Here is a 26,974-nt window from a genome sequence, read left to right on the forward strand (position 1 = left end):
GTTTATGGCAACAGGTGGATAGGACGTGCATGAATATTAATAACCGACAACAATTAATTGATAGAATTATACATTGTTGTAATACTATTAGAAACGATCCCCAGAGTATCCGTAATTCAATATGTCAATTAACAATTCGGCAACAAAAATGTGTACAGGCTGCAGGGTTCCATTTCGAAAATCTATTTTGAATTATTTTTATTTTGTTACCATTATTGTATCTTTTCCAGTTCTAATTTATGGGTTTATCATAACTATGTACATATTTTTAGTTTTTTTTTTTAAATTGTTCTTCGTTATTGTTAGTAGTTACTGTTTTTTGTTGTGCAGTGACTCAGTTTATCATTTCAATTAAAATGTTTGAAATTTATAACATTTGTTTAAATTAATTACCTTATAATTTGATACTTCATTATGGTTGTTCTATTTTTGGTAAGATTTGATCGTTCACTAAAAATTTAATAAAAGTGCGACAACATTGTCGCATATGTCGTTTTCATTGGCTGTTTATGTAGTTTAAAAATCACTTATTGCATTTTAAAAAAAAATATATACAGGGTGTAATATTTAATACGAATCCCTTAATTAATTTTTCCAAAGCCAGTCCTGGAATTTTTTAGTTTAGCTAATACCAGTCGAATGCTTGATAGTAGTGTACTGTATCATGCAAAAATTAAAAAAATCAAATGAGCCGTATAAACACTACAGTAAAATGAAATAAATGGTCAATTACACAAATCACCCTGTTAATTAATAAAGAAGAGGAGTTGACATTTTTTAGTGGCCACATGATATGCTCCCTGAGGGACTCTACATATGGTAGAAGTATGTAAAGTTCCTCATGACTCACCCTGTATAAAGAAATACATTGCATTAATAATTTATTCCTTTAAATTTGCAGGTGTGTGCATATATGATAACAAAAAACTTGAATTTACAAACACAAAAAAAGCGGAAATAGGAACAGAACACCGATTACTAATAGCAGAGATACTCATAGAAAGAGATATGGTAGAACAGGGAAATAAATATTATCGGAAAAATCAAAACGATGGGAGATAAGTACTTTGCAACAAAATTTAAAGCAACTAATATACTGAGATCTATCATGTTCAAAACCAAACCTAACAACACACAAGAAAGATCAAAAGTTTTAAGTTACATAATAAATATAGTATACTAAAATGTTACATTTTTTATGCCTTAGCGTGCCTTTCTTATCAATTCCTTTAATTTGATATTTCTAGGGTAATAACAACACCCTCAAAATATGTTTTAGCCACTATGGGCTATTAGCCTACAAGATCTAGGTCATGGTCCTGATTCTATTTCATTTCGATGTCGAAATTTAAAAGCGACTACGCCATGACAGTCGCAATCGCTAGCGATTCTCATTCATTTCGATTGTAGTTAAAACTGGGGATATTTACTTTATCATTTTGACACTGCTGAAAATTTGGGTTGGCCCTGTTGTTTATTGGCTGCACGCTGCCCTACGCAGACTACGCTTGTTTAATGTTTGTTTTGTTTACGTTACGTGAACGTCTTTTTTTTCTTGTTTGAGTTGTTAAATCATAAATAGTGGCCATTCTCAATTATATTTTGAATTGAAAGAAAAGATGGCAAGAAAAAAAGGCGATGTGGGAGATCCTTAAGTTACAACCACTAAGATTTGACTTGGTGGTTATATTCTAATATATTTTTAAATTTACTGCAGCTTAGTAATACTAACTCTAAACATTTTGGGTATCCTAGAGGCATAAACACCTTCTTCCAAATATGGTTCTAATACCCTTATTAAATAATTTGCAGCTTGTTTATTAAGCCGGAATTGCTGCCTAAATTGAGCATCACTTAGTGAAAAAGAATTTTGAGTATCCCGTAACATTCTTCTTATCCTCCGTTGTGAGCGTCGGATATCTATTCCCCCTAATTCCTCCAAAACTAGCAAATGTCAGTAAAACACAGCCGTATTAATACTTTTTGCCTCAGTTTTCCTTGCAAGGATCAAAACACAACACCGCCTACCTAAACTGAACCTAAGTTCACTTCTCCGTTCTCCCAGTCCAGCCAGTCATGTCAGATTAATTTCGACTCGAAATGAAATTTCAACCACTTTCTTGAAGTTGCAATTAATTTCGATAAATCGAAAATTAATGACGTCGTTTGGTTAGTTCAGCTGAAATCCACAAGGTTCGCAAAGTCGCATTTCGACGTCGCCATATTAATTTCGACATGTTTTGAGTCGAAATCTCAATTAGAATCAGGGCCCAGACTTGTCAACTTTAAAATGACATAACCAATAAGAAAATATTTGGTTATACACATTTCTAAATAATTTGTACAAAAAACCTTTTTTTGTGAACGATTTCCGGAGTGGAAATCGAAACGTCAAATATTAGTTAATTAAAAATTTGATTTTCATCCAATAATTGTGGCTTGATTCCATAAAAAACTTAATATTTAAAATTAAACAAATTTTTATAGAAAAAAATCTCTCTATAATATTACTTTGATGTGATTTTTTTTAAATGAAAAGAAAAAAAAGTATCTTCAAAAATTTTTAGTTATTTTTATTTATAACTTTTTTAATTTCAATTTAATGATAAAAAGTAATAGAAATAAAGTTGTATAAAATTTAATTTGCTACAAATAATGTCATATAAAATTTTCTGTATAGTTGCCAATTTACTAGATACAGCACGAAAACCCCTTGCCCCCTTTTTTGCAATGTAACTTTGCAATGGACTAATAGCAATATAAAAAAATGTGTATATTGATTTTTGTCAAATAAATACATAATAAAAGCATTAATTTTAATATTAAAAACTTACGCTAGGGTAACTTTTTCTTCAAGTTTAAGTGTTTCACAATCGGCAGATTCTCTTAATCTAATATGTTTTCCTCTTAGTTTTAAATGTGGACCTAATCGGCTTAAAGATATAACTTCTGAAAACAGGGTAGCATTAGACGATACCCTAGCACCTAAGGGAACTGCAACATCTGAAAATATAAAACTTTTGTAACAAATATCATGACGTTATATGGAAAACATACAGATGTTTTCTGTAAATCGACTAGTAGTTATAAAAATATCTATAGATTTTTTAAAAATCTCATACAGTCAGCATAATAGTTAGTTTTTAGTAGTTCACAGACAACTTTTATTTTATTCTTAATTCTTTAGAATATGCAATATGACCTGTTTTTCTTCAGTGCCTTTTGTGAATTCGTGTTACTACCTATGTTTCTAGTACTTCGTCGACATGTCGGAAACTTTTTCCATGCTACCTTGACTATTTTTATGTCATCATTAAAACCTCGTCAAAGTGTTCCTTCCTTGTCCAACTCCCATCATGCAATCGTGCTACATTTCATATCTCCGTTTAAGCCTTGTAATAGATTAGAGAACATCACTTCCCTTTAACTTCCTTTGTTTCTTTGACATATCTTCTTGTTGCTTATCCTGTCTCTCAGTGTTAAGCCAAGTATTGAGCATTCCAAGGGTTCTAGTTTTCTGAGTAATTTATAACTGTTTGGTGAAACAAAAACTGTATGGATAACAAAGACGAGATCCTGGTATATTTAGGACATACCAATCAAAAGACCTGTTCAACAGGGTACAAAAATTCTACTGGGTGTAGGAAACAACAATGTGTAGCAAACAACACAATAAGCTTTAGCTTCAGTGATAATGAAGATCTTTTGGATCAGACGGGCACAGGGAAAAAGCTGGCTGGCTATTTTTTTTTGTACCGGTAAGAGTTTTGGCTCCGTATGTAAGGACTGGCAAGACACACTGGTTGTACTCCCTTTTTTTGATGCTGATGGGACTTCTGATTGAAACATGTATCTTAATTTGCCATATGATGGGGCATTACCTGAGGGATATTCATCTTTGTAACTGAGATCTCTGATTATCTGTTTATGTCTGATTTTTCTTCATATCCCAAATAATGTAAATTTATGACTGAGAATTTCTTTTTTTCAGATCTGGATGTTGTCACTTTGTATTGGTTGGTCATTATTTTGGTTTTGCGTTCATTCATTTTCAATATCACTTTTTCGGTTGTTGCAATAAGTTCTTCCAGCATATCTTTAGCTTTTTTTAAGTCATCCTCTATCAACACTATGTCATCCTAACAACTAAGGTTATTTAAGTGTTCACCTTCAATGATGATTTCTTAAAAGTTGTAACGATGAGTCCAAGCCATCACCGTTAAACCAGCGTGCGCGCGAACCAACCCATGAAGTAGGAGTGTATCGACAGTAGAAAGGGCAAAGCTCCGCTATATAAACGGCAACATTTCCTCATAGAGACAGAATCGACAGGTGTTGACTGAAGGTTCTCTTCTTCCCTACCCCGGCTTGTGGACGTGTTGAGTTCACAAGTTGTTTCCGTCCCATACCGTCTTTACCCGAAAAGCGTGTTGAGCTTTTCACTACCCGTACTCTGAAGCAGTCGTGTTGAGACTGTCGAGGAGTGTCCTATTAACCCGAATCACTTAAGGGACGTGTTGAGTTCCTTTCCTTTCTTTGTACCTATCGTCCGCTGTTATTAAATCGATACAACGTTACCGTAAAATTTCAAATACACATTCGCTTGCCGATAAGACTGGTTCCATATGACAAGGTCAAACTTAATTTGAATAAATAGGCCAGGTACTGAAAAGACTAAACCAAATTGTAAATATGTACATAAGATTTTTGTCAATTTAATTTAAGGAAGACAATAAAGTTTTATTTTTATTTTGAACTCTGTCTCTGACTGTCTAAAAGCTACCCGGATAGTGACTCCCACGAGAGGACGTCACAAATGGCGCCCGAGCAGAAAAATACGTTTTAAACAATAATACCGACCGAATTCCGAATTTTATTTTCATGAGACAGTACTACGTTTCAAATTTTAATCAAAGACAGGGTGATTCACAGTTCAACAATGACAGACGCTCCGGAAACGTCGAAGGTTAGTTGGGTGTACCTATTAAAGAAAGACGAACTTATAGCCGAATTAACAAACAGAGAACAGCCGACGGAAGGGAATTTCAGCGAGCTAAGAGCGAGATTAGTTGCGATCATCAAGGCAGAGGAAATAGAAGAAAACCAGATGGAAGACAGACAAAGAAAGATGGAAATAGTACGCAAATGGGGGTTACACTTTGACGGTTCAAGAGACCCAATAGAATTCATAGAACGGTTGAAAGAACTGCAGACAGCTTACGGCATACAAGACACCCACGTTTTACAAGCTCTACCAGGAACATTAAACGGGAAAGCATTACTATGGTACAGAAACAATAATAAATATTGGAACGAATTAAAAGACTTCGAACAAGATTTCCGCAATTTCTTCGTTTCCTCCGTTCTCACGCAATCTCTGGAAACTCAAATCCGGAACCGACTCCAACGAAACAACGAAGGTGTAAAAGACTACATCATTGATATTCAAACAATGATCAGAAGACATGGTGAATTCAATCACCAAGAAGAACTAAACAGGATATACACCAATATGAACCCGAACTACAAGTTGTATATAAAGAGGCAAGATGTATCGTCAACACAGGACATCATCAGACTAGCGGAAGAATATGATATGGTCCAAAAAGAAATATATAACAGAAACAATACAAGGTGTGACTGGACACAGGCAAATAGTCGTAATAACAAAATACAGAATTTCGACAGACAGACTTGTTGTTGGAGATGCGGCCGCAGAGGCCACAATAGAAGAAACTGCAGAGCTATCGCTGTACTCTTCTGCAGCCATTGCGGAACCCGAGGAACAACTTCCAATAACTGCCAATGTAAAAGCCGACCGGAAAACTCCAACAGGACTGGACAAGAAGGAGGCAACCCAGTCAGCATTTAGAGTCCTCCCTAACAACCTCCAGCTACGCACACTATACAGATCAACGACCCCACACAACGATAACGTTCAGCAACGGTAAAAAGTTAAGAGCACTAATAGACACAGGAGCCCAAAATTCGTTTATAGGACAAAAAGGTAAAAAAATATTGGAACAATGTGGAACAAAAAGCGACAGAAAAGCTTTAAAGATCACGCATCAAACATTTGTGACGTCCTCTCGTGGGAGTCACTATCCGGGTAGCTTTTAGACAGTCAGAGACAGAGTTCAAAATAAAAATAAAACTTTATTGTCTTCCTTAAATTAAATTGACAAAAATCTTATGTACATATTTACAATTTGGTTTAGTCTTCTCAGTACCTGGCCTATTTATTCAAATTAAGTTTGACCTTGTCATATGGAACCAGTCTTATCGGCAAGCGAATGTGTATTTGAAATTTTACGGTAACGTTGTATCGATTTAATAACAGCGGACGATAGGTACAAAGAAAGGAAAGGAACTCAACACGTCCCTTAAGTGATTCGGGTTAATAGGACACTCCTCGACAGTCTCAACACGACTGCTTCAGAGTACGGGTAGTGAAAAGCTCAACACGCTTTTCGGGTAAAGACGGTATGGGACGGAAACAACTTGTGAACTCAACACGTCCACAAGCCGGGGTAGGGAAGAAGAGAACCTTCAGTCAACACCTGTCGATTCTGTCTCTATGAGGAAATGTTGCCGTTTATATAGCGGAGCTTTGCCCTTTCTACTGTCGATACACTCCTACTTCATGGGTTGGTTCGCGCGCACGCTGGTTTAACGGTGATGGCTTGGACTCATCGTTACAAAGTGTATCGTGAAAGCATACTTTTATACTGCTGAGAAAAATTTTTGGAGTCTATTTTATCGGTGGCCTCGTAAAAATTTATAGTGGCTGTTCTTATTCTTTACGTGCCATATCAAAGTTATCTTACGTTGGCGATCACCATTGCGAAGGCTTCTCGATTCTGTCAAATGAAATAATTGTCCTGGTGCATTCACGAATGTTTTTAACCAAGAAATCTGTTTTTTTTTATTCCTTTGCAGTCTTTTATTTTCCTTTAAGTATCAGTTCATCATAGATCGATTTTCTCTCACTGTGTGTATGTCCCAGACATATAGGACATTTTCCGATGTTTAACAATCTAGCAATTCTCTTGTTAACCCCCCTTAGTACTTTCTCCATTTCTCGTTTTTCTTGCTGTCCAAGGTATCTTTATCCTTCGTCTATGAATCCCCATTTCCAATGCTTCAGTTCGGTTCATACTTGATACTTTTAGTGTCCAAATCTGCGCTCCATACAAAAGTATATACCAAATACAGCACTTTACCATTATTTTTCTTAGTTCTAAACTAAGAGGATAATTGCAAATAATTGTCTTTATTTTCATAAAAGTAGTTTAAGTAATTGCTATTCTTCGTTTTATTTCTATGTCTGGATCTAGTAGGTCCGTTATGACAGTTTCCAAATATGTAATTTTGTGAAATTTTTTAACTGGGACTCCATTTAATTAAAGCTCTGCATCTGGATGTGAGTTACGACTAAAGACTAAAAATTTGGTTTTGTTTGAGTTTATTTTATTTTTTATTTTCATGAATACGATCAAGCAGAATTTGGAGACCTTCGATATTTTCTGACAGAATCACTGTATCGTCTGCGTATTACATTAAGTAGTTCCCCGCTGATTTTGATTCTATATGGCTGTCTCTCAAGTGTCTTTTTAAACAGCTGGTCCGAGTAAACATTAAACAATGTTGAGGACAAAATGCAACCTTATCTGACTCCTCCTTGTATAGAGATTTCATCGGTGTAATTGCCTCCAATTTTTACGATAGCAGTTTGATTCCAGTATAGATTTTTAATGACACGAGTATCTTTGTCATCTATTTCTATATTTTTTAGCAACTGATTTTTTTTTTCTTTATATTGTTATCCCTTTGTTGTCTTATATGGATATTATTATTTGTTCGCTTGTATACCTCCTTATATTTTCTTTATGGCTTTCGATATATCCTTATTGATACTGTTTAGTTCTCTTTGGTTTGCGTTTGCTTCTCTTATCTTTCATCTGATTTTTCTCATTTTTGCTTTCATTTCGAAGCTTATTTTTTCTTTTGGGTTTCTCGTTAAGGCTTTTAATATCATATATTAAAAGTTTTAGATTTAAGTAGTCAGTTATTATTGTATTGTTGGAATTCGATTAGATCTGGACTAGTGATATTCACGGTCTGTTACTTTTGTTGTTTAACGATTTACGTCATTCTACGCTAACTGATACTTTTACTGTTACTCTTACTAATGGATGGTCACTAACAGTGGTGAATTTATTTAATACAGTGACATCATTGACAATATATCTTTCATCGGTTATCCTTATTACTTTCTTCTTATTATATGCTGTTTTATATATATTTTTCTGTTAGTACCCTTTCAGTACCCATTCATTTATATTTTAGGTTTCATATGTTTTTCTAATATATTAACTGTTTACTATTTTTTCAATTATTTTGCATATTACATCAATATCATCATCTTTGGCTCGGCAATCATTTGTGGATCATAGCCCGCTCTAACATTCCTCGCCCCTCTGTTTGGTTTCTGGCAACCTGTTGCCATCTTCTGATTTTCATATCCAGAATTTTGTATTATATCATCATCACCATCATCATTCTGACTTTACAACCCTACGTGGGTCCTAGCCTCCTCAAGAATTTCTCTCGAGTTGTTCCTACCCATCGCCTTTCTCCGCCAAACACGTATTCCCATAAGTCTCATATCTTCATCGATGTTATCAAGGAACCTTGTTCTAGGTCTTTCTAGAACAAGGTTTCTTGTACAAACATATTTTGTATTATATTAATTTATAATAGGGTTATGCCTCTATAGTTGTCACACTGGAGCTACTCGCCTTTTTTATGTAACGGGTATATCATGCTTTGAGACCATTCACAGTGCATGGTCTCATTTTTCTAGACAAGAAGTAAAAGTTTATACAGTGCCTGTACCAGAACTTCGCCACCATTTTTGTAGAGCTCGCTGCAAATTGGATCAGTTCCTGGTGATTTATTATTTTTAAGCTTTTAACGGCTTGGGGAACCTCTTCAATGGTAGGTGATCTTTCGTTTGGGCTTGAATGAATTCCAATTATTTCGATCTGCTAGGGTGTTATCTGCTTCTTTGGTATTATGGCCATTAAATTTTGCTTTGAAAAATTTAACTCATCTGTTCGATATTGAAGCAGTATCATTAAGGATATTTTCTCCTTTATCCTTTCATTCCCCTAGTGTTGGCTTCTCTTTTCTTATTTTATTTAGATTTCTGTAAAACTTTTGAGTTTTGTTTTGATTTCTTAGCCCCTTTGGGCTTTTTAACTACTTTTTCTCAAATTGCTTTTTTTTCTTCTATGTAATGTTTTTTCTTTTTTATCGGGGTCCGGTATTCCTCCTTTGTTCTTCTTGTGAATTCTGGTTAATTTGTTTTTACATATGCTCTATTTTTTATCTCTTGCTTCTTGGCACTCCTTGTCAAATCATTCGTTTTTTTTAAACTGGTTTGGTTTTTCACAATATTTACGTTGCCTTCTCAGTTATTATGTTTCTACATTTCTCCAAATTTGCTCCCACCTCCAGGCTTTCCATTTCATCATCCATTTGTCTCCCATACTGTCTCACAACTGTTTCAATGTGCAGATTGTCCAGATAAATTATGTCTGGTTTCATAGTTTTTTTTTTTAGGTTTGATATTATTCCTCTGATTTTTGCCATTACAAGAAAGTGGTCATCTATCAATGTTCAGTGGTATCTATGTTTGAACTTCGGTAGCTTCTGACATACATGAGGTCGGAAGAATGTCTTGCATCTATCAGGATATAATCTATCTGGTTAACGGTTTCATTGATATGGAATTTCATTGCTCCTTTGTGTATCATTTTATGGGGAAATTTTGTTTCTCCCACTATCACGTTTATATTATTCTTAACCTGTTGTCGTTTGGCTCTTCATGTAAGCTCTCACGTCCTATAGTTGGCTGGAAAAATTGCTCTTAGCCAATTTTCTAGTCTCCTAGTCTCCTTGGTCTCCTGTATTTAGGTTTCGATATTGTAGATTACTTTCTGGTTTGACTCTTTATGTAGAATCTTCAGTCTTTATAAAACGTGCCCACTACTAGAAAACCTTTGAAGGGCTAACATGAAGATATTATGCCCACAAAACGAAAATATCTATTATTTTTAATTAAGATTACTACAGGTGCATTTTGAACTTCAACAAGGTGTATGTAGAACTCAATTAAATAATTTTTTACGTTTACAATACAGTGTAATTTATGCATAGGTCGTGGGGCTCAAAAATATTTTTTGATAATTTTTCACTTTGGATTAGGTACTCACTAAACTTCACTGACGTAACCAAATAGGATTTTACACTGGAGTGGTTGTTAAGAGTTGTTATGTTCCTTTAGCTAAATCATATCTAACTTACTACAACTTACTTTTATTCTTAGAAAAAAGTTATAGCTCCTTAAAGAAGCCCTTTTTATAGATATATAGAATGAATGTACTGTATGAGCTTTAACCTTAATCTATTTTATCGTATTACCTGATAGATTAGAAATGGAATCTTGGTCGTCACCATCAGCTACTTGGTATTTTCTGTACCGAAAAATATATTGCACGCCCAACATTACAGTGGCCAACAGCAAGCCACTCAAAAAAAATATTGCCGTGATATGTACTGCTGTCAATTTAAGAATCACAACTGGAATTAGGCCAATATTTTGGGCAACAGGTACAACTGATACGTTAAACCTTGAAGAACCTAAAAAGAAGAAAGATACTTGAAAGAATTTAAGGAACGTTTACATTGGGTTTTAGTTTAGAGTACTTGTGATTATAACGTAAAAAAAGTTTAGATCTTTCGTTAAAGAAATCTAAAAATATTTGTTCTGTAAAAATCTGAATATTGTTCTGTGTTAGTTCTTTCACTAGAAGCATTTTCACTGAAAGCATCACAAAAAACACAGAAGTTACTAGAAGAATAGGAAATGAAGCTGAAATAATATTGACTATCAAAAGAAGAAAACTCGAGTACTTAGGCTATATGATAAGAGGGCATCGATACTCATTATTGTAGATTATTATGCAAGGCAAAATTCGAGAAAATCGAAATGTGGAAAGACGAAGTATATCGTGGCTTAAGAACTTGAGGGAAGGGTTTGAATGCAGTAGAATAGAACTATTTACAGCGGCAGTCAGGGTTCCAACATTCGACAGAAGATGGATATTAAAAGAAGACGTTGATTCTAACCCTCCGTATCGAAGGATTCGAAGGTTTTTAAGAGAAAACGCAGTACTGAAACAAACTACAAACCTTTTTCATTTGAGTATTACTTCGGGAAAGAAAATGAAAAAAATTAGAGTATGCGAGCCATTTTTCTTAAATACGCTTTGCATAAGTAAAAAAAAAAACCTATATATATATATATATATATATATATATATATATATATATATATATATATATACTGTGCATTTACAGAAAACTGATTCAGGCACACCACACCACACTCAAAAGAGGGAAAGGGGCCAAAGATTGCATTTCAAGCAAAGAAAAGGAAGTAATAACACAACACATACAATCTTTTCCATATGTAGAGGCACATTATTGTAGGAAAGATTCATAAAGAAAATATCTAGACCCGACAATTAACGTTTAAAAAATGTATAATTTGTACATTGAAATGTGCAATGCAAATAATATACCGATAGGTGTGACATCTGCAAGGACTATAGATTGACCAAAAAAAGAGAAAAGGGTGCATGCAGAAAAGGAACAGATATATATCACTCACACATTACAAAAAAATTGATAATGCGTCAAGAACGTAAAAATGACAAAAAAAACACATCTCAAACTGTGCCATTATATGTTTTGATCTGGAAAATGTCATAAATCTACCTAAATCAGAAGTCTCTGTGCTGTTTTATAAACAGAAATTAAATGTATACAATATGACAGTTCAGAGTTCTGTTGATTCAAAAGTTTACTATGCAGTATGGCCAGAAACATTATGTAGGAGATCAGGAAATGATTTGTCCAGCGCCCTAATACAAATTTTAGAGAAAGTAGTTTTAAAACATCCGGAAATAAATGAGATAAGGTAGTCATAGTTGTGTTCCTCAGAACAGGAACTCGCTGATCTCAGTAGCAATCACTGACTTCTTAAAAAAACATCCTAATATCCAAATGGTAACTATGAAATACTCCATATCTGGTCATTCGTGCATACAGGCTGTCGATAATAACCATTCTCGCATAGAAAAAGCTATGGAGGTTACGGATATTTGGTCTCCACTAGCACTTGTTAGACTCTTGTTAAAAATTAACAGCCATTCTTTGTGATTAATATGAAACCAACACACTTTAAAAATTTCAAAAAACAGCATCATTATACCAATATAATAAGATACCTTACACTAAAGTTTGTGCAAGGAGACATGTTTACTGTTCAGTATAAGCTGAATGATCACAGCGCCGAATTTTTTACAGTCAATGTTAGTAAAGTTATCAGCAGTACTGGGAAGAAACAAAGAGTGGTTTCCATAAATAATTTCACTGCTAACTTTGTAGTAGCTCCGGCTGATAACATAAAACCCAAATCTCTGTCTGAGAAAAAGTTTGAGCATATTGAGTTTGCGTATAAATGGATGTCACTGGAAAAATAGAATACATGAAATTTTTGATTTCTGAAACTAAATAGTTTATAAATTAAAGTTAATTTTCTATTCTTCGTTAATTTTCTTTTTCCTATGTTTTTAAAAATTCTTCCAAGATCATTGTATGGGCTATTATTGTTATCAGTGCTACAAAGGCAATAAAGTCTACAATGATAACATATTTTTAAAACTTCAAATTTATTTAGGGACACAAAGTTCCAAGTACGGCGGTTACAGTGCCATAAGGTTCCAAGTACTAGCGTAACATTTTGAAAAAATTATGAAATTTGCATTTTATACTACAACGACAACATTGTTTTATGAATTACTGTATAGCCAAATCCTTAAACAACATATCTGGTAAAGTATAATTTTGTCAGAACAGTGTTATTTGACAGAAAACTTTAACATTCGTTTCCTGAAAAATTTTGTAGATGTCGCTTGGAACCCTATGGTTCTTAGCCCTCGAGTTGCCAATAAGTGTCTGCTTTTAATAACTGATAGATTTTATGATTTTAAAGGTAATTCCATATGTTGTTTTCAAACAGAATGTGCAATAATATTACACTAACAAACTGTGTTAACTTATGAGAAGCTTGAAATAGAGCGGTGTGGCAATTCTTTGGTGCTTTTTTACACTTTTTAACTTTAGTCAGCAAGTTTATAACGTTAGCCAGCAAAGCAAATTACATAATACTTAATGAAATAAAGGTATTTTTTAAATATTGGATGTAGAAAAGAAATGTACGACTATGCTTTAATAAAGATCTAATTGGTTCAATTGAATTACTGTGAAAACCTAATATTTAAAAAAAAGTTGTTGTAGTCAACAGTTGACGTATCAGCTAGTTATAGTATTATTTCGAACGTACAGTATATTATGTATATATTGGTTGATATAAATGAATGCCTTACCAATTTGATTTGCCTGTGCTATAAATCCACCGCCGCAAATTTCCTCCAGGCTAATGCTATCAGCCGAGAAAAATTCAAGCAGTAAATTATCCCCAGTCGAGTTCACCACCAGAGATTCGGTGTCGAAAGCACTAGATAAATGAGCCAGTAAATTCGATGACAATGCGTTGCCATCCCGAATTTTTAAAGATTGTGTGCGGCAGGAGAGATGAAATTGGATCACTCGAAATTGAATTATGGAGTCTGGATCGGCCTGAAATTAAAATGATTTATGGATGTGATTGGTAGGTTGAAATTAAAGCATTTGGTAAAGTAAAAGTACATTCTTTAGCTTAAATATAAAACAAATTATTAATAAATTAATATTATCGTTGTAAACTTTACATTTTGTTTTAATGCAACAAATATTTTCTTTTTACATCTACACTCATGGACAAAAATATCGAATATTTTGGAAATTTCCAATTTTTTTTGTAGACACTAATATTTCAAAATAATTTTAGATTACTTATGATACTCATATAGAAGAGTGATGTACTCAACTGGTTGGAAATATTTTGACGTTTATTTTGACTTTTATTCAGCGTTTAGTGAAATTCGTTAATTTTATCATAAATTACCTTCTTCGTGCAAAGGAAAAATCATACTAATTCGGTTATTTTCAGTTTAATTAAATATTGTTTTGATTTAACTAAGTTAAAAAAAATGCCACCAATTCGCCACTGCGATGAAGCCCAAGTAGCACAGATTGTAATTTTGTACGAGGAAGGATACGCAAAAAAAGGATACGTCTCAGGAGTCAATCTAAAGTGTCGAATACTTTAAAAAGGTATCGCAAAACAGGAAATTTTGTATGAAGGCTGGGTCAAGGACGTTTAAGGTGCACAATCGCAATTAATGACCGTTTTTTGGTTCTTAATTATACACCAATCGTTCATTGATATCGATGCATTTCAGAAGTGAGCTATTAAATGTTAGACAAGTTAATGTGAGTTCAGAAACAGTTAGACGAAGATTAAAAGAAGCAAACTTAAAGCCCAGACACCCTACCAAAGTTCCATGTCTTCTCCAAAATCATAAAGCACGTCGTTGAGAATTTGCAAGAACGCATATTCAGTGGAATATCGACAACTGGAAAAATGTTCTTTTAACTGATGAGACCAGAATCTTAATATGGAAGCTAGATGGTCAAAACCGCGACTACAGAAGAGTTGGGGAACGATTCGCCATCTGCAATTTCGCCCAGACCATTAGTTTTGGAGGTGGTGGCATAATTCTTTGGGAAGGTATTTGTTAGGAGGTACTGGTGGAAGTGACGGATGACTGGTGACTCTTACATTTAAAACATCCTGTAAGGTCATGTTTTCCATATGTTGGTTACATTAAATATAAAAGATTCATGTTAATGCATGATAATGCTCGACCACATGCCGCTGCCATAGTGAGTAATTATCTTGATAAGGTCCAAATTCGAAGATTGAATTGGCCATCGTTTAGCCCGGATTTAAGTCCAATAGAGCACATGTGGGATTACCTTAAACGCCGCATACGACAAAGAAATCCCGTTCCAAATACGATAAAGCAACTTCAGCTTGCTGCACAGGCTGATTGGAATGCAATATCCCAAGGATATGTCCAAAATTTACTTGCAAGCATGCCGAGAAGGTTACTACATTTTAGTAACGTCTTTTAGTTGAAAAGACTTGTTTAACAATTTAAATTAACATTTAAATTTAGAGTAAAATAAGCTTATTTACCTAATATTAGCCATTTATTTTTTTCACAGTTTTCCCCGCATAAAAACCTAAAATTGTTCGTTAAACATTGTTAAAATAAACTATATTTCACAATAAACGACTTGATTGACCATAATTTATTTTGAAAAAACAAAAATTAGAAAATTTAAAAATATTCGATATTTTTGTCCATGAGTGTATATTCAAAATATCCATTTGCTTCTTTGTAGAATATAAAAACAATTTTTCTTACAATGAATATCTTATAATTAATTATAACACACCATTTATTAATTTTTTTACCATTTTAATCTTTTGTTACAGACGTGCGGATGTACTGTTGTGAATCTTGGACCCTACCATAAGCGGAATAAAGAAAGATAGACGCCACTGAAATGTTCTGTTGGAGAAGAATGTTACAGATTCCATGGACCGACCACAGGACACAGAGATAGAGATCTTTGGAGACCGACAATACACGATATCACGATAACTACTACACTCACTTCGGGAGTCAGGATTGAAGAGAGAGAATATTTTATTTTTACATTAAGACATAACTTTGTCCCTTCTTCTCTTCTCACTAATACCTCCTAGAGTTAACCAGTAGTTCTTCTAAATTTTTTCTTCGAGGTCCGGATAAAGCATAAACTACCAAAATGTATATGCTTTAAAACAATCAAGAGGAACATACCGAAGGATGTAACAATTGTTTCCACTGGAAACATAAACAATGAAACTACCGTTTCGTTTTTTTGTCGGTCAGAATTATGATATCAGCAGTCTTGATACTTCGGTCAAGACAAATAAAATTTAATTTACGAGCTTTTGACATTAAACGCACTTTTCGTTAGTAAAAATTATAACGATTACTTTAAGAACTTCCCCTGAGAATTTACCTACTGTAAAACACTACATGGATGCTACGAGATAAAACATACAAGTCAGAAAAAAGTCTAATAATATATGCGCCAGAGAGAACTTTACTTACAATATTTTTAAAGAGATATAAAGCATACAGAATGGCAATCAAAGAAATAAAAATACTCTATTCCGCAGACGACGCAATATTGATAGCCCAAGATAAAGGTAATCTGCAAATAATAGTCCACAGATTTAACATAAGAGCAAAAGAATTTAATATGACAATCTCATCTCAGAAAACTAAAACAATAGTAGTGAGCAAAGAACCAACCAGATCTAAAATAGAAATTAATGGCACCACTATGGAACACGTAATGGAATTAAAATACCTGGGAATTACACTGTCCAGCTGTGGAGATCTAGACAAAGAAGTGAGAGATCAAGTACAAAAAGCAAATAGACTGAAAGGATGCCTTAATAACACTATATGGTGAAACAGACACATTAACATTGAGATGAAGTCAAGAATTTATAAAGTCAGTGTAAGACCAATAATGACATATGTCTCAGAAACAAGATCCGATACAACCACATCCCAAAGGCTACTGGAAACGGCAGACATGCGAGTACTGAGAAGAATTACAGGAAATACGCTGAAAGATCGAAAGAGAAGTGAAGACATTAGAAGCAAATATAACGTACAGTGTATAAATGAATAGACACAAAATATAAAAAAAGAATGGAATAACCACATAAGCAGAATGGAAGAAACACGTGTCGTCAAAATAGCAAGAGATAAGTCACCAATCGGCAAAAGAAGTATCGAACGACCTCGCAAAAGATGAGGTGAAAACCTTCCATAGAGGTCTTAATCCAACAATGAACAATCAGAATTGCTTATAAAGAGGAAGAAGAAGAAGACAAAAAAACAAGACCTAAGAAAATTTTTCATTTTCAGTTTCCGTTCATTTTCTATGCTGCTCTTTGATTTTTCAGTTTCGTACTCCAAAGGTTCTTAGGTTTTCCTTTACTCGACCTAAAATTTTACTTTGGGTAAAATGAACTCACTCACTTCACTCATTCAGGCTAGACACTTTTTATCGCTTCTCGTCATCGCATTTCCGATTCGTAAATGAAGACAGGTTGTTTGTGTACAATGTATGTTTCGATCACTAGATCTTCATGTTGCATCAAATTACATTTGTAAGTTATATATGTGAGAAGAACAGATCATACAAGGTGGATAGCAAAGATTTCGGATTGGAGTCCAATAGGAAGGAGGAAAAGAGGTAGACCCCGAAGATCATGGAGGGATGAAGTGGACGAGGCCATGAAAAGACGAGACCTTAGAGATGGAGAATGGTAGAACAGAAAGGACTGGAGACGTTGGCTGAAAGAAGGAAGGCGGCGACAGCTGTAAAAATCCTTATATAGATAGATAGACTTATATATGTTATGGTTGCTGTCGACAGCATTCAACATGCTGTCATTCTTAGCACGGCTGTCTTGTTACCTCAGACTTTATCTGGGGTAAATGATCATTTACAGATAATAACATTTTTTACTGGCTAGGGAATGAATGGAGTTCTTAACTGATATGATCTGAAGGACAATCGTCGAGGTAGTCCGGTACGTACTTGTTAGTCTCAAAAGGGTCTTTTCTTTGCAATGTTATTAACATGTTTTTATATATTGCCATTCTCAAGACATCGTACCATATGGAGGCACCATACAGAATGGTTGAATACACTACTCCAAAGTACATTCTTCTTTTACGACTGCTAGACCCACCTATGTTTGTCATGAGCTTTGATAATGCAGTTGTCCTTTCTTTTGTTTCTCGACTACTTTAATCATGCGTTTGGCATATCTTAGACCTGTATTCAGGTGTATGCCTAAGTATTTAGCACAATTTGTTGGCTCTGATCTTGTACTACCTATCATAAAAGTTAGATTGGGACGTTTTCTTGGGCCTTTAAAAATCACAATTTATGTTTTATGTGTAGCCAATTCAATATCTTGTTTTATTATCTATCCATTTACTTTCCTGCCACTTTTATGTGTACAGATGTAATATTCGTTATAAAGAAAATTACTGAGAAATCACTAGAGTACAATCGACCAGCATTTATGTGTCTGATTGACCTAAACAAAGCGTTTGACAGATTAAGGCTTAAATATGTAATTCATCTTCTGTATAATAGATAAGTTCCCCTAAATATTATAAAAACTATCGAAAATATCTACCAAAACAATAAAATGGAAGTCAGAGAGATGGAACTTACAGAACCTATAGAAATAGGCAGTGGAATAAGACAAAGGTATTCATTGAGCCCCATGCCCTTCAATTTGATCATGAATGAAATCATTAAAACCGTTACCAAAGTAAGAGAATACAGAATGGGAAACAAAGAAATCAAAATACTCTGTTATGCAGACGACGCAATATTGATAGCTTAAGATGAAGATAGTCTGCAAAGACTTGTCCACAGATTTAACATAAGAGCAAAAGAATTTAATATGACAATATTATCTTAAAAAACTAAAACAATAGTAGTCAGCAAAGAACCAACCAGATGTAAAATTGAAATTGATGGCATCAGTATTGAACAAGTAATGGAAATAAAATACCTGGGAATTACACTAACTACGGAGACCTGGACAAAGAAGTGGGAGATTAATTACAAAAAGCAAATAGACTGTCAGGATGCCTTAATCACAGTATATGGCGAAACAGACACATTAACACTGAGATGAAGTCAAGAATTTATAAAGCCAGTGTAAGACCAATAATGACATATGCCTCAGAAACACGACCCGACACAGCCACAACGCAAAGGCTACTGGAAACGGCAGATATGAGAGTACTGAAAAGAATTACAGGAAATACGCTGACAGATCTAAAGAGAAGTGAAGACATTAGAAGAAAATGTAACGTACAGTGTATAAATGAATGGACACAAAATATAAAAAAAGAATGGAATAACTACATAAACAGAATGAAGGGGACCCGTGTCGACAAAATAGCAAGAAATAAGTCACCAATTGGCAGAAGAAATATCGGACGACCGCGCAAGTGACAACCTTCCATTGAGGTATTAAATTATCATCCGCCAATGAACAAGCAGCATTGCTTATAAAGAGGAAGAAGAAGACGAAGAAGTTTTTTAACTACCAGTTCATTTCAGTCTAAATCGGCAGGACTAGATTATCTTTGTACGCAATAGCTTTGACTTTACTTCCATAGGCAGTATCCAGAATACCGTTATACTCGTACACAACATTCCATAATTTTGGTCCCAGTACGGATCCTTGCCGTACTCCTGCTGTGGAATTGCAGGTCTTTGATACATATTCTGACACAATTGAATTCTTGAAAGCTTTGTTAATTTAACCACAGTTGGCTGGATTAAATGCATTTTACACATCAAACATCACGACGACCTCCCACGTTTTCCTCGTCTCTTTGCCCGTGTGAGTTATTTCCTTTACCGTATCTATTGTAGATCTGTACCTTCTAAATCTGTACTGTCTATCAGAAATACTTCTTTTTCTTTACAGTTCCTCTTCTAGGCAATGCTTTATCAGATATTCATAGAATTTTCCCAGGCAATACAACAAGCAGATTGGCATGTATGAGTTGGCTACATCCGGGTCTTTCTTCGGTTTCAAATTTAACGTTAATCTGGTCTGTTTAATCTGATCGGAAAACACTTCTTTTAATACCTAGAAAGCTATCCTTAAGTGCATTTTCTTTTTCAAGTAATGTCGATATCATCAGCTAGTATTTGTTGTAATACTATCTACTATGTTTTAACATCGATGAAAACATGAGAAATATGAGAATACGTGCTTGGCGGAAAAAGGCGATGGACAGGGACCACTGGAAAGATTTTCTTGAGGAGGCTAGGACCGACGCAGGGTTGTAAAGCCAGAATGATGATGACTATCTACGTCCGACAGGATCTTGGCATTCCATGCTGCACCCGAATCGTACATTTAAGTGTCGAGAGATTTACTTTCACTAATTGTATAAAGTATACTAGGTACAAATACATACAAAAAGGGTAAAATTTAATGTCCAAAATCACTTCTAAATAAAGAGATATTGTAATAAAAGACCAGGGGAATAGAGGGTATCGGCATATATTGGAAGATAAAAGACAAACTCCGAAGCAGCAGGTAACGGCGTAACCAAGTAAGAGAATAAGTCACAAACCAAAGAAACGATGATTAAAGGCAAGGTTAGCTACCACCAACAGAACATAGACTTAAAAATATACTAAAAAGTAAAAAGTTACCTGAATCAGCCAAAAGTTTCTTCCTGGACAACTTTGTGAAGAGGTTGCTAGTAGTCGTGAAGGTTTTGCTTGACCAAGATGAACAACGCATCCACACCTACAATATGTACCGACTTCAGCCTGAACTTCAGGCATTTCAGCTACAACATCTTGAATGTAAGTAGAACCATCTCCATAAAGACAGTCCCATCTACTTTTAAGGCTAGTGCCGCATTTTTCTGTTTCAACAGCCGATCCCTGTTAAAAAGAAACAAAATTCAACTTGATTTAAATATTTTTTATATTTTTATACATAGAAAGTTACAAAAAAATAAAAAGTTGCCAAATTATTTAACTTGGTATCTATAAGGTAATACATACGAAATTTTGTATTATAAAATACGAATTATATTCATATTATAATAAATCTTGACTAAAAAGTCAAGATAAGTTATTTTCTGTTTTGTTGTATCCTTATTTTGGATGATTAGTCACTCCTTTCTTCACTCTTCCTCCTGTCAACACGTTCAAAGATATGACGTCCATATAGAATATAGAATATAGAATATGTAGAAGGGAAATAATGGGCACCATACTATTTTTAAAGGAACAGGGAAATCTACGACATATAAAATAAGATATCGAGAAAGGTAAGATATGATTAAGATAATCTCGCGAGAATAAAATAAACTGTGAGAGAAAAGTTGTTATGGTTACGCGGTACACACTTAATATTTCGCCACTTATACATTGTTTATACAATAAATCAAATCGTAATATCAATCAATAATAATGTCTGAAAGAGATACACCATGCATATGAAATAAATATATATACATAATAAAAAAAAATAAACTGCAAATAGTTCATCAACAGGGTTATATTGAGGTATAGTTAAAGTAAATGCTCTATAACAATTGCATTGAACATTTAAACAGTACGAAATAAGTTACTGCACATTTTATTATTAAATACAACGAATAATATTATCTCAAAAATATTAACGAGTAACTTAGTATCCTCAAGAATAAGAAAAAGGGAAGGAATAATATAGTTGTATCTACGTCAATATTTGATATAACTCGAAATAAAACAAATAAGTGATTTTTACGCCTTGAGAATACGTAAACAAAGTTACTGAAATGTTTGATTGTGATCACCTCAAATATGTGTATAAAATTTATCATAAATATAACCTACATATAAAACAAATCTGATCATACATCGTATGTATATATATACCGTAGATGTATACTATTAATAGTTGGTTCGATTGAATTCAAAATAAACAAACCATAAATAAGGTAAAGGCACTGAACTTGAGTCATAAATCAATTCCTAACGATTTAGGTAGCACCGGAGCAAAGATGAGCTTTTGATCATAAAAACCATCGGTAAATCACAATTGAAGGTACTTACAGTCGGCGGCAGGTAGTCACAGGTAATGACGTTCTTTCATAGAACGGTCGTTGATAAAGGCACTTGACACCAGCCACAGGTGTATTGGTACGTCTCAAGCGGCGTAGATGATTTAAGTAAGGTAAAGAATTACGGTGGCTTTAATCAACACATCAATCATCAAATTAATATAGGTACAGGTAACACATCAGGTTAATCCTCACACTAGACTAGACTGTAATAGAATACTGAATGGATGGAGGAAAAAAGCATCAAACAGAATTGACTCAGTGTCATCTAATTGGAAGACGTATGTACGACAGAAGAGAAAATATTGTATGTAGGAAGCACTATATGAAGATAGATGGATAATTATGAATTTAAATTACACTTACCGCCGTTTGATGAAGAAAACCGCATGCAATAGGAATCATAACGAAAATGAACTCGATTTTCGATATTTAGACAAGCTAGGGATAAAAAAAGAGTGGGAGTATTGGCCGAAGAGTGCCTCGTGAAAATGGCACTTAATTAACAACACTCCGGTGTGGCTATTTCTCGACAGGAAATATTATTTCATAGAAAACCAACATCTCAGCTTTTCTTAGAAGGTAGGCTGGGTTGTTCGACAATAGAGACTAACTTCTTTGTTAAGAGGAGGAGTTTCTATTTAACTAACGAAAGATAATAAGGGCAAGGAACATATTGTGAGCTATTTCGTTGTTGATAACAGGCATGATAAATCGCTCGTTGGTTATGGGTTATTTTTAAGGCATCTAGCAACGTATTTAGACATAGGTGGCGTGAAAGTAATTTTCTAAGAGAAATAATTAAGGAAATTTTAAACAGGCTTCATAGGATCGTTAGTAATCAACATGTACTTGGTTTTGTCTTCGTTGATGACTAGACCGACCTGTTCCGCTGCCGTTTCCAATTCTAGGAAATATTGCTCATCTCGCTTGCTACGCCCTATTATGTCAATGTTATCAGCGTATGCTAAGATTTGTATCGATCTATTGTAAATAGTACCGCCGTCTCTATTCGTGTGTCTCGGAAGGAAGGAAGCAAGCCAGGGCATCCCTTTGTCTTCAAAGGATCGAGAATTGTCTCCCTGTATCCTAACGTAGGCTTTTAAGTTAGACATTGTCATTCCCGGTAATCGGATAAGTTTTTCTGCTATACCAAACTCACGCATTGATTGGTAAAGTACTGTTCTCTTGACACTCTCGTATGCGGCCTTGAAGTCGACGAATAGGTGATGGGTTCAATGTTAAATTCTAATGTTTTCTCGAAGATCTGTCTTATTGAATGAATCTGGTCAATTTTTGATTTTTCTGGATTAAATCCGGCCTGGTATTTTCCAACTATGCTAACTGTGTAAACTTCTAGTCTTTCGTAGAGAATATTTGCTAGTATTTTGTAAGAAGTTGTTAACAGGGTTATACCTCTGTAGTTGTCACACATGAGCTAATCGACTTTTTTATGTAACGGGCATATCACACCTAGAGACCATTTACAGGGCATAGTGTCATTTTGTAAGACGAGAAGTAAAAATGTATGCTTGTACCAGGGCGTCACCATCATTGTTGTAGAGCTCACTACAAATTTGATCAGTTTCTGGTGCTTTATTATTTTTAAGCTTTTAAGTGGCTTGGGCAACCTCTTCAGTAGTAGGTGGTCTTTCGTTTGGGTTGAATAGGTTCCAATCATTTCGATCTGCTACGGTATTATCTGCTGCTTTGGTAAAATGACCGTTAAATTTTGCGTCGAAAATTCAGCCCATTGGTTCAAGATTGAGGCCGTATCACTTGGAATATTTTCTTCTTTATTCTTACAGCTTCCTATTCTTGCTTTAAACTTTTTTCTCGTTTTGTTTACCTTTCTGTACAACTTTCTAGTTTCTAGATTTCTTAGCCATTCTATGTTTTCTAACTGCTTTTCTTTAAATTGCCTTTTTTTGTATGTAATCTTTTTTCATCCCTTCTTAGGGTCCGGTATTCCTCCTTTGCTCTTCTTGTACATCTAGCTTGATTTGTGTTGATTAGGGATGCTCTATTTTTGCTATCTGTTGCTTTTCGGCACTCCTCAGCAAACCATTCGTTTTGTCTAACTGGTTTGGTTTTCTCCAATATCTCCGATGCGTTCTCAGTTATCATGTTTCTAATATGATTATTAACATTAAATTTGTCTTGTTTCATATTTTTATCCTTCTTGAGATTGATATCCTTCCTATAATTTTTGCCAATTAAAGAAAGTGGTTACTATCTACGTTTAGACCTCGGTAGCTTCTGACATCCATGAGGTCGAAAGAATGCCTTATACCTATTAGGATGTGATCTATCTGGTTATTGGTTTTGTTGTCAGGTGATTTCCATGTTCCTTTTTGTATTACTTTATGGGGAAATCTTGTTTCTACTACTATCATGTTTTTGGTGCTTGCAAAGTGTATTAGTCTCAACCCGTTATCATTTCACTCTTTATGCAAGCTCTTATACCTAATAGTTGGCTTGAAAAATTGATCTTTGCCAATTTTTGCATTAAGATCCCCAGCAATTATTTTTACGTCATGACGTATACATCGATCATGTTCTTTGTCTAAGATGTCGTAGAATTTATCTTTTTCGCCGTCTTTCTTTTCTTCTGTGGCTGCGTGTACACTAAGTAAACTATAGTTAAAGAATTTTCCTTTAAGACGTAGATAACATATTCTGTTGTTTATGGGTTTAAAGTTAAGGACCAATTGCTTTGCTTTTTTACTAACTAGAAAACCACTGCCAAACTCGTGTCGAGTGCTATATCCGGTATAGTATATATTGTAGTCTTTTTCTCGATAATTCCTGAACCAGTCCATCTCATCTTTTGAATCGCTATTACCTCGGCTTTCATTTTATCCAGTTCTTGCGTTCGCAATTTAAAAGCGCCTGGGGCATAAAGGGTTCGTACAATGTGCGTTCCATGTGCAGATCCTTAAATCGTTATCCCTCGGTCGTTTGATAGGTCGTCGTGAATTAAACAGTCCGGCTTTTCTTCTTTATGCTTTCATAACAATAGGTTTTTGTAAGGAAAGATCTTGTTAATTCCTCCGGGTCCTTTGGCTTTTTTGTTCTTCAATGTCTTGATTGCTCTCTTAACTTCTGCCAGGCTTATTTATATCTGGTCGTATGCCCCATTTCCTGCATGTTCTATATTCTCTTCCTGAAATTGGGGACGGTTTTCTGTAAGTAGTTACGTAGTATTCTTGCCAGTCGTTTTCACTAATTTTGCCGATCTGGGTTTTCTCTGTCTTATTTCGTTGAAGTGCTTTTAATATTCGCCATGATTCTGAATTTCTCGTTCCTCCGATATGTCGTTCTATCTCTGTGCATGCTTGTTCCCATCGTTCGTTCTTTTCATTTGTTACTCTTTTCTTTACCTCTCTGTTTTTCGCTCTATATAGGTCTAAGTCTTCCTGTTTTTTGGTGTTTAGGTATTTTATGTGTAGTTTTTTCTTTTCTTTTATGCATTTCAATGTGTCTTCCCTTAATTTGATATTCTGATGGGTGTTCCTTTGGTCGTCTTCTCCAAGAGCTTCTAAGGCCGCTGAAATCAGGCAGGTTTTTATGTGTTCATGCATTTCATCTAACGTGTCATATCTGAGTTCTTCTAGTTTTTGGTCTAGTCTTCTTTTGTATAAATCTTTTATTGATTCTTTCTGCAATAGATGTAATTTGAGCCTCTTTTCGTTTATTGTCGTTCCCGTTGTAACAATCGATGTATGTTTTTGTTTTGTCCAGATATAGGGGAATTCCATCCATGCCACCACAAGTTTGTGATCTGTTCCACACTCTGCCCCTCTTTTCACTCTGGTGTCTTTCACTTTGATGGAGCTTTTGTGGTTCATGATAATGTAGTCAATAATGGATCTTAGTTTTCTTGTCTCTTGAGTCCATGTGTACTTATGTATATTTTTGTGTTTGTAGAATCCGTTCATAATTTTCAAATCATTTACTTCACATAGTTCTACCAATCTTTCTCCGTTGTCGTTAATTGTGTCTTCTCCAAATGGACCAACTGTTCTGTCATTGTCTTTTCTTCCGACTCTTCCATTTAGATCCCCCACTATTATTATATTATTATTTCTTGTTTAGGTTTTCTCTTATCCATTTGTTCCTGAAGTTGTTCGATAAATCGTTCTTTCTCATTGGCTGGACTGTCTTCCGTTGGACCGTATGTTGCTAGTATTATAATTTCTCTGCCATACATCTTGATTTTCAGTTTGGCAATTCTCTCGTTTATGGATTCCCACTCGTCTATAGATTTTTCCCATTTCTTCTTTAGTAGAATTCCAACTCCAGCTTTTGCGCGGTCTTTCTTTTCTACTCCGCTCCAACAATGGATTAGTTCCCCTATTCTACGTGCCGTTTCCTTTCTTTTTTGTTTCCGTTGTGACGAGGATATCGAGATTCATCTTTTCGAATTCTGATGTTACTTCACTGGCTTTTGTTCTCCAGTCCTGCACATTCCATGTGCCGATTCTTAGTTTTCTCTGTCTTTGTCTTCGGTTGAGTTTCGAAGCCGGGTTTGTTGAACTCAAAGCAGAAGTGCCCCCCTTCCGTATCCGATGGGGCTCCCTCCTTCGGAGGTGTGGATTGCCACCCGGGGATTAATTTTAAAATTTTTCATTTCTGCCAATTGTTCGTTAGCCCTTGGATTTTTTTAAGTGTGCTAGGTTGCTAAAGCCTAACGCCACAACCCCCTTTTGGGTCAGACGCTGTTTGCAGCCGCCCACTCTGGGTCAGACGCTACTGTTGTCAGTTTTGGTCCGCGTCGGGTATTTCATTTCCCCGATACCACCCATATCTAGGAGGCATTCCCCTATCCGCCACCTGGGGACGCGTCCTGTAGAGGATTGACAACCTCCTCGAAAAACGGAACGGAAAAGTTATTCCGCATGCTACATAGAATGTTCGAAAGAGGACTAAATGGAGAAGAAATACCTGCGGAATGGACACAAGCATACATCACATCCATACATAAGAAAGGAAACAGGAAAAAATGTGAAAACTATAGAGGAATTAGTATAATATCGTCGGTAGGTAGACTTTACGGGAAAATTATTAAGGAAAAACTAGAAACTGAAATAATAGGAAAAATTGGAGAAGACCAAGCAGGGTTCACAGTAGGAAAATCATGCCTA

General features: G+C 34.9%; 1 protein-coding gene across 1 annotated transcript in view; it reads right to left on the minus strand.

Moving 5' to 3' along the window:
• Positions 1 to 26,974, minus strand: part of gogo (thrombospondin-1 like protein golden goal) — a 112,281-nt gene that overhangs the window by 15,984 nt on the left and 69,323 nt on the right. Inside the window, exons 7-10 of the mRNA XM_072540720.1 lie at positions 20,422 to 20,658; positions 13,521 to 13,773; positions 10,489 to 10,707; positions 2,835 to 3,003 (exon numbers count right to left, since the gene is read on the minus strand). Coding sequence (XP_072396821.1) covers positions 2,835 to 3,003; positions 10,489 to 10,707; positions 13,521 to 13,773; positions 20,422 to 20,658 — 878 coding nt within the window. The remainder of the gene's footprint in view (positions 1 to 2,834; positions 3,004 to 10,488; positions 10,708 to 13,520; positions 13,774 to 20,421; positions 20,659 to 26,974) is intronic.

This window comes from Diabrotica undecimpunctata, chromosome 8 (genome assembly GCF_040954645.1).
Source record: "Diabrotica undecimpunctata isolate CICGRU chromosome 8, icDiaUnde3, whole genome shotgun sequence".
NCBI lineage: Eukaryota > Metazoa > Arthropoda > Insecta > Coleoptera > Chrysomelidae > Diabrotica > Diabrotica undecimpunctata.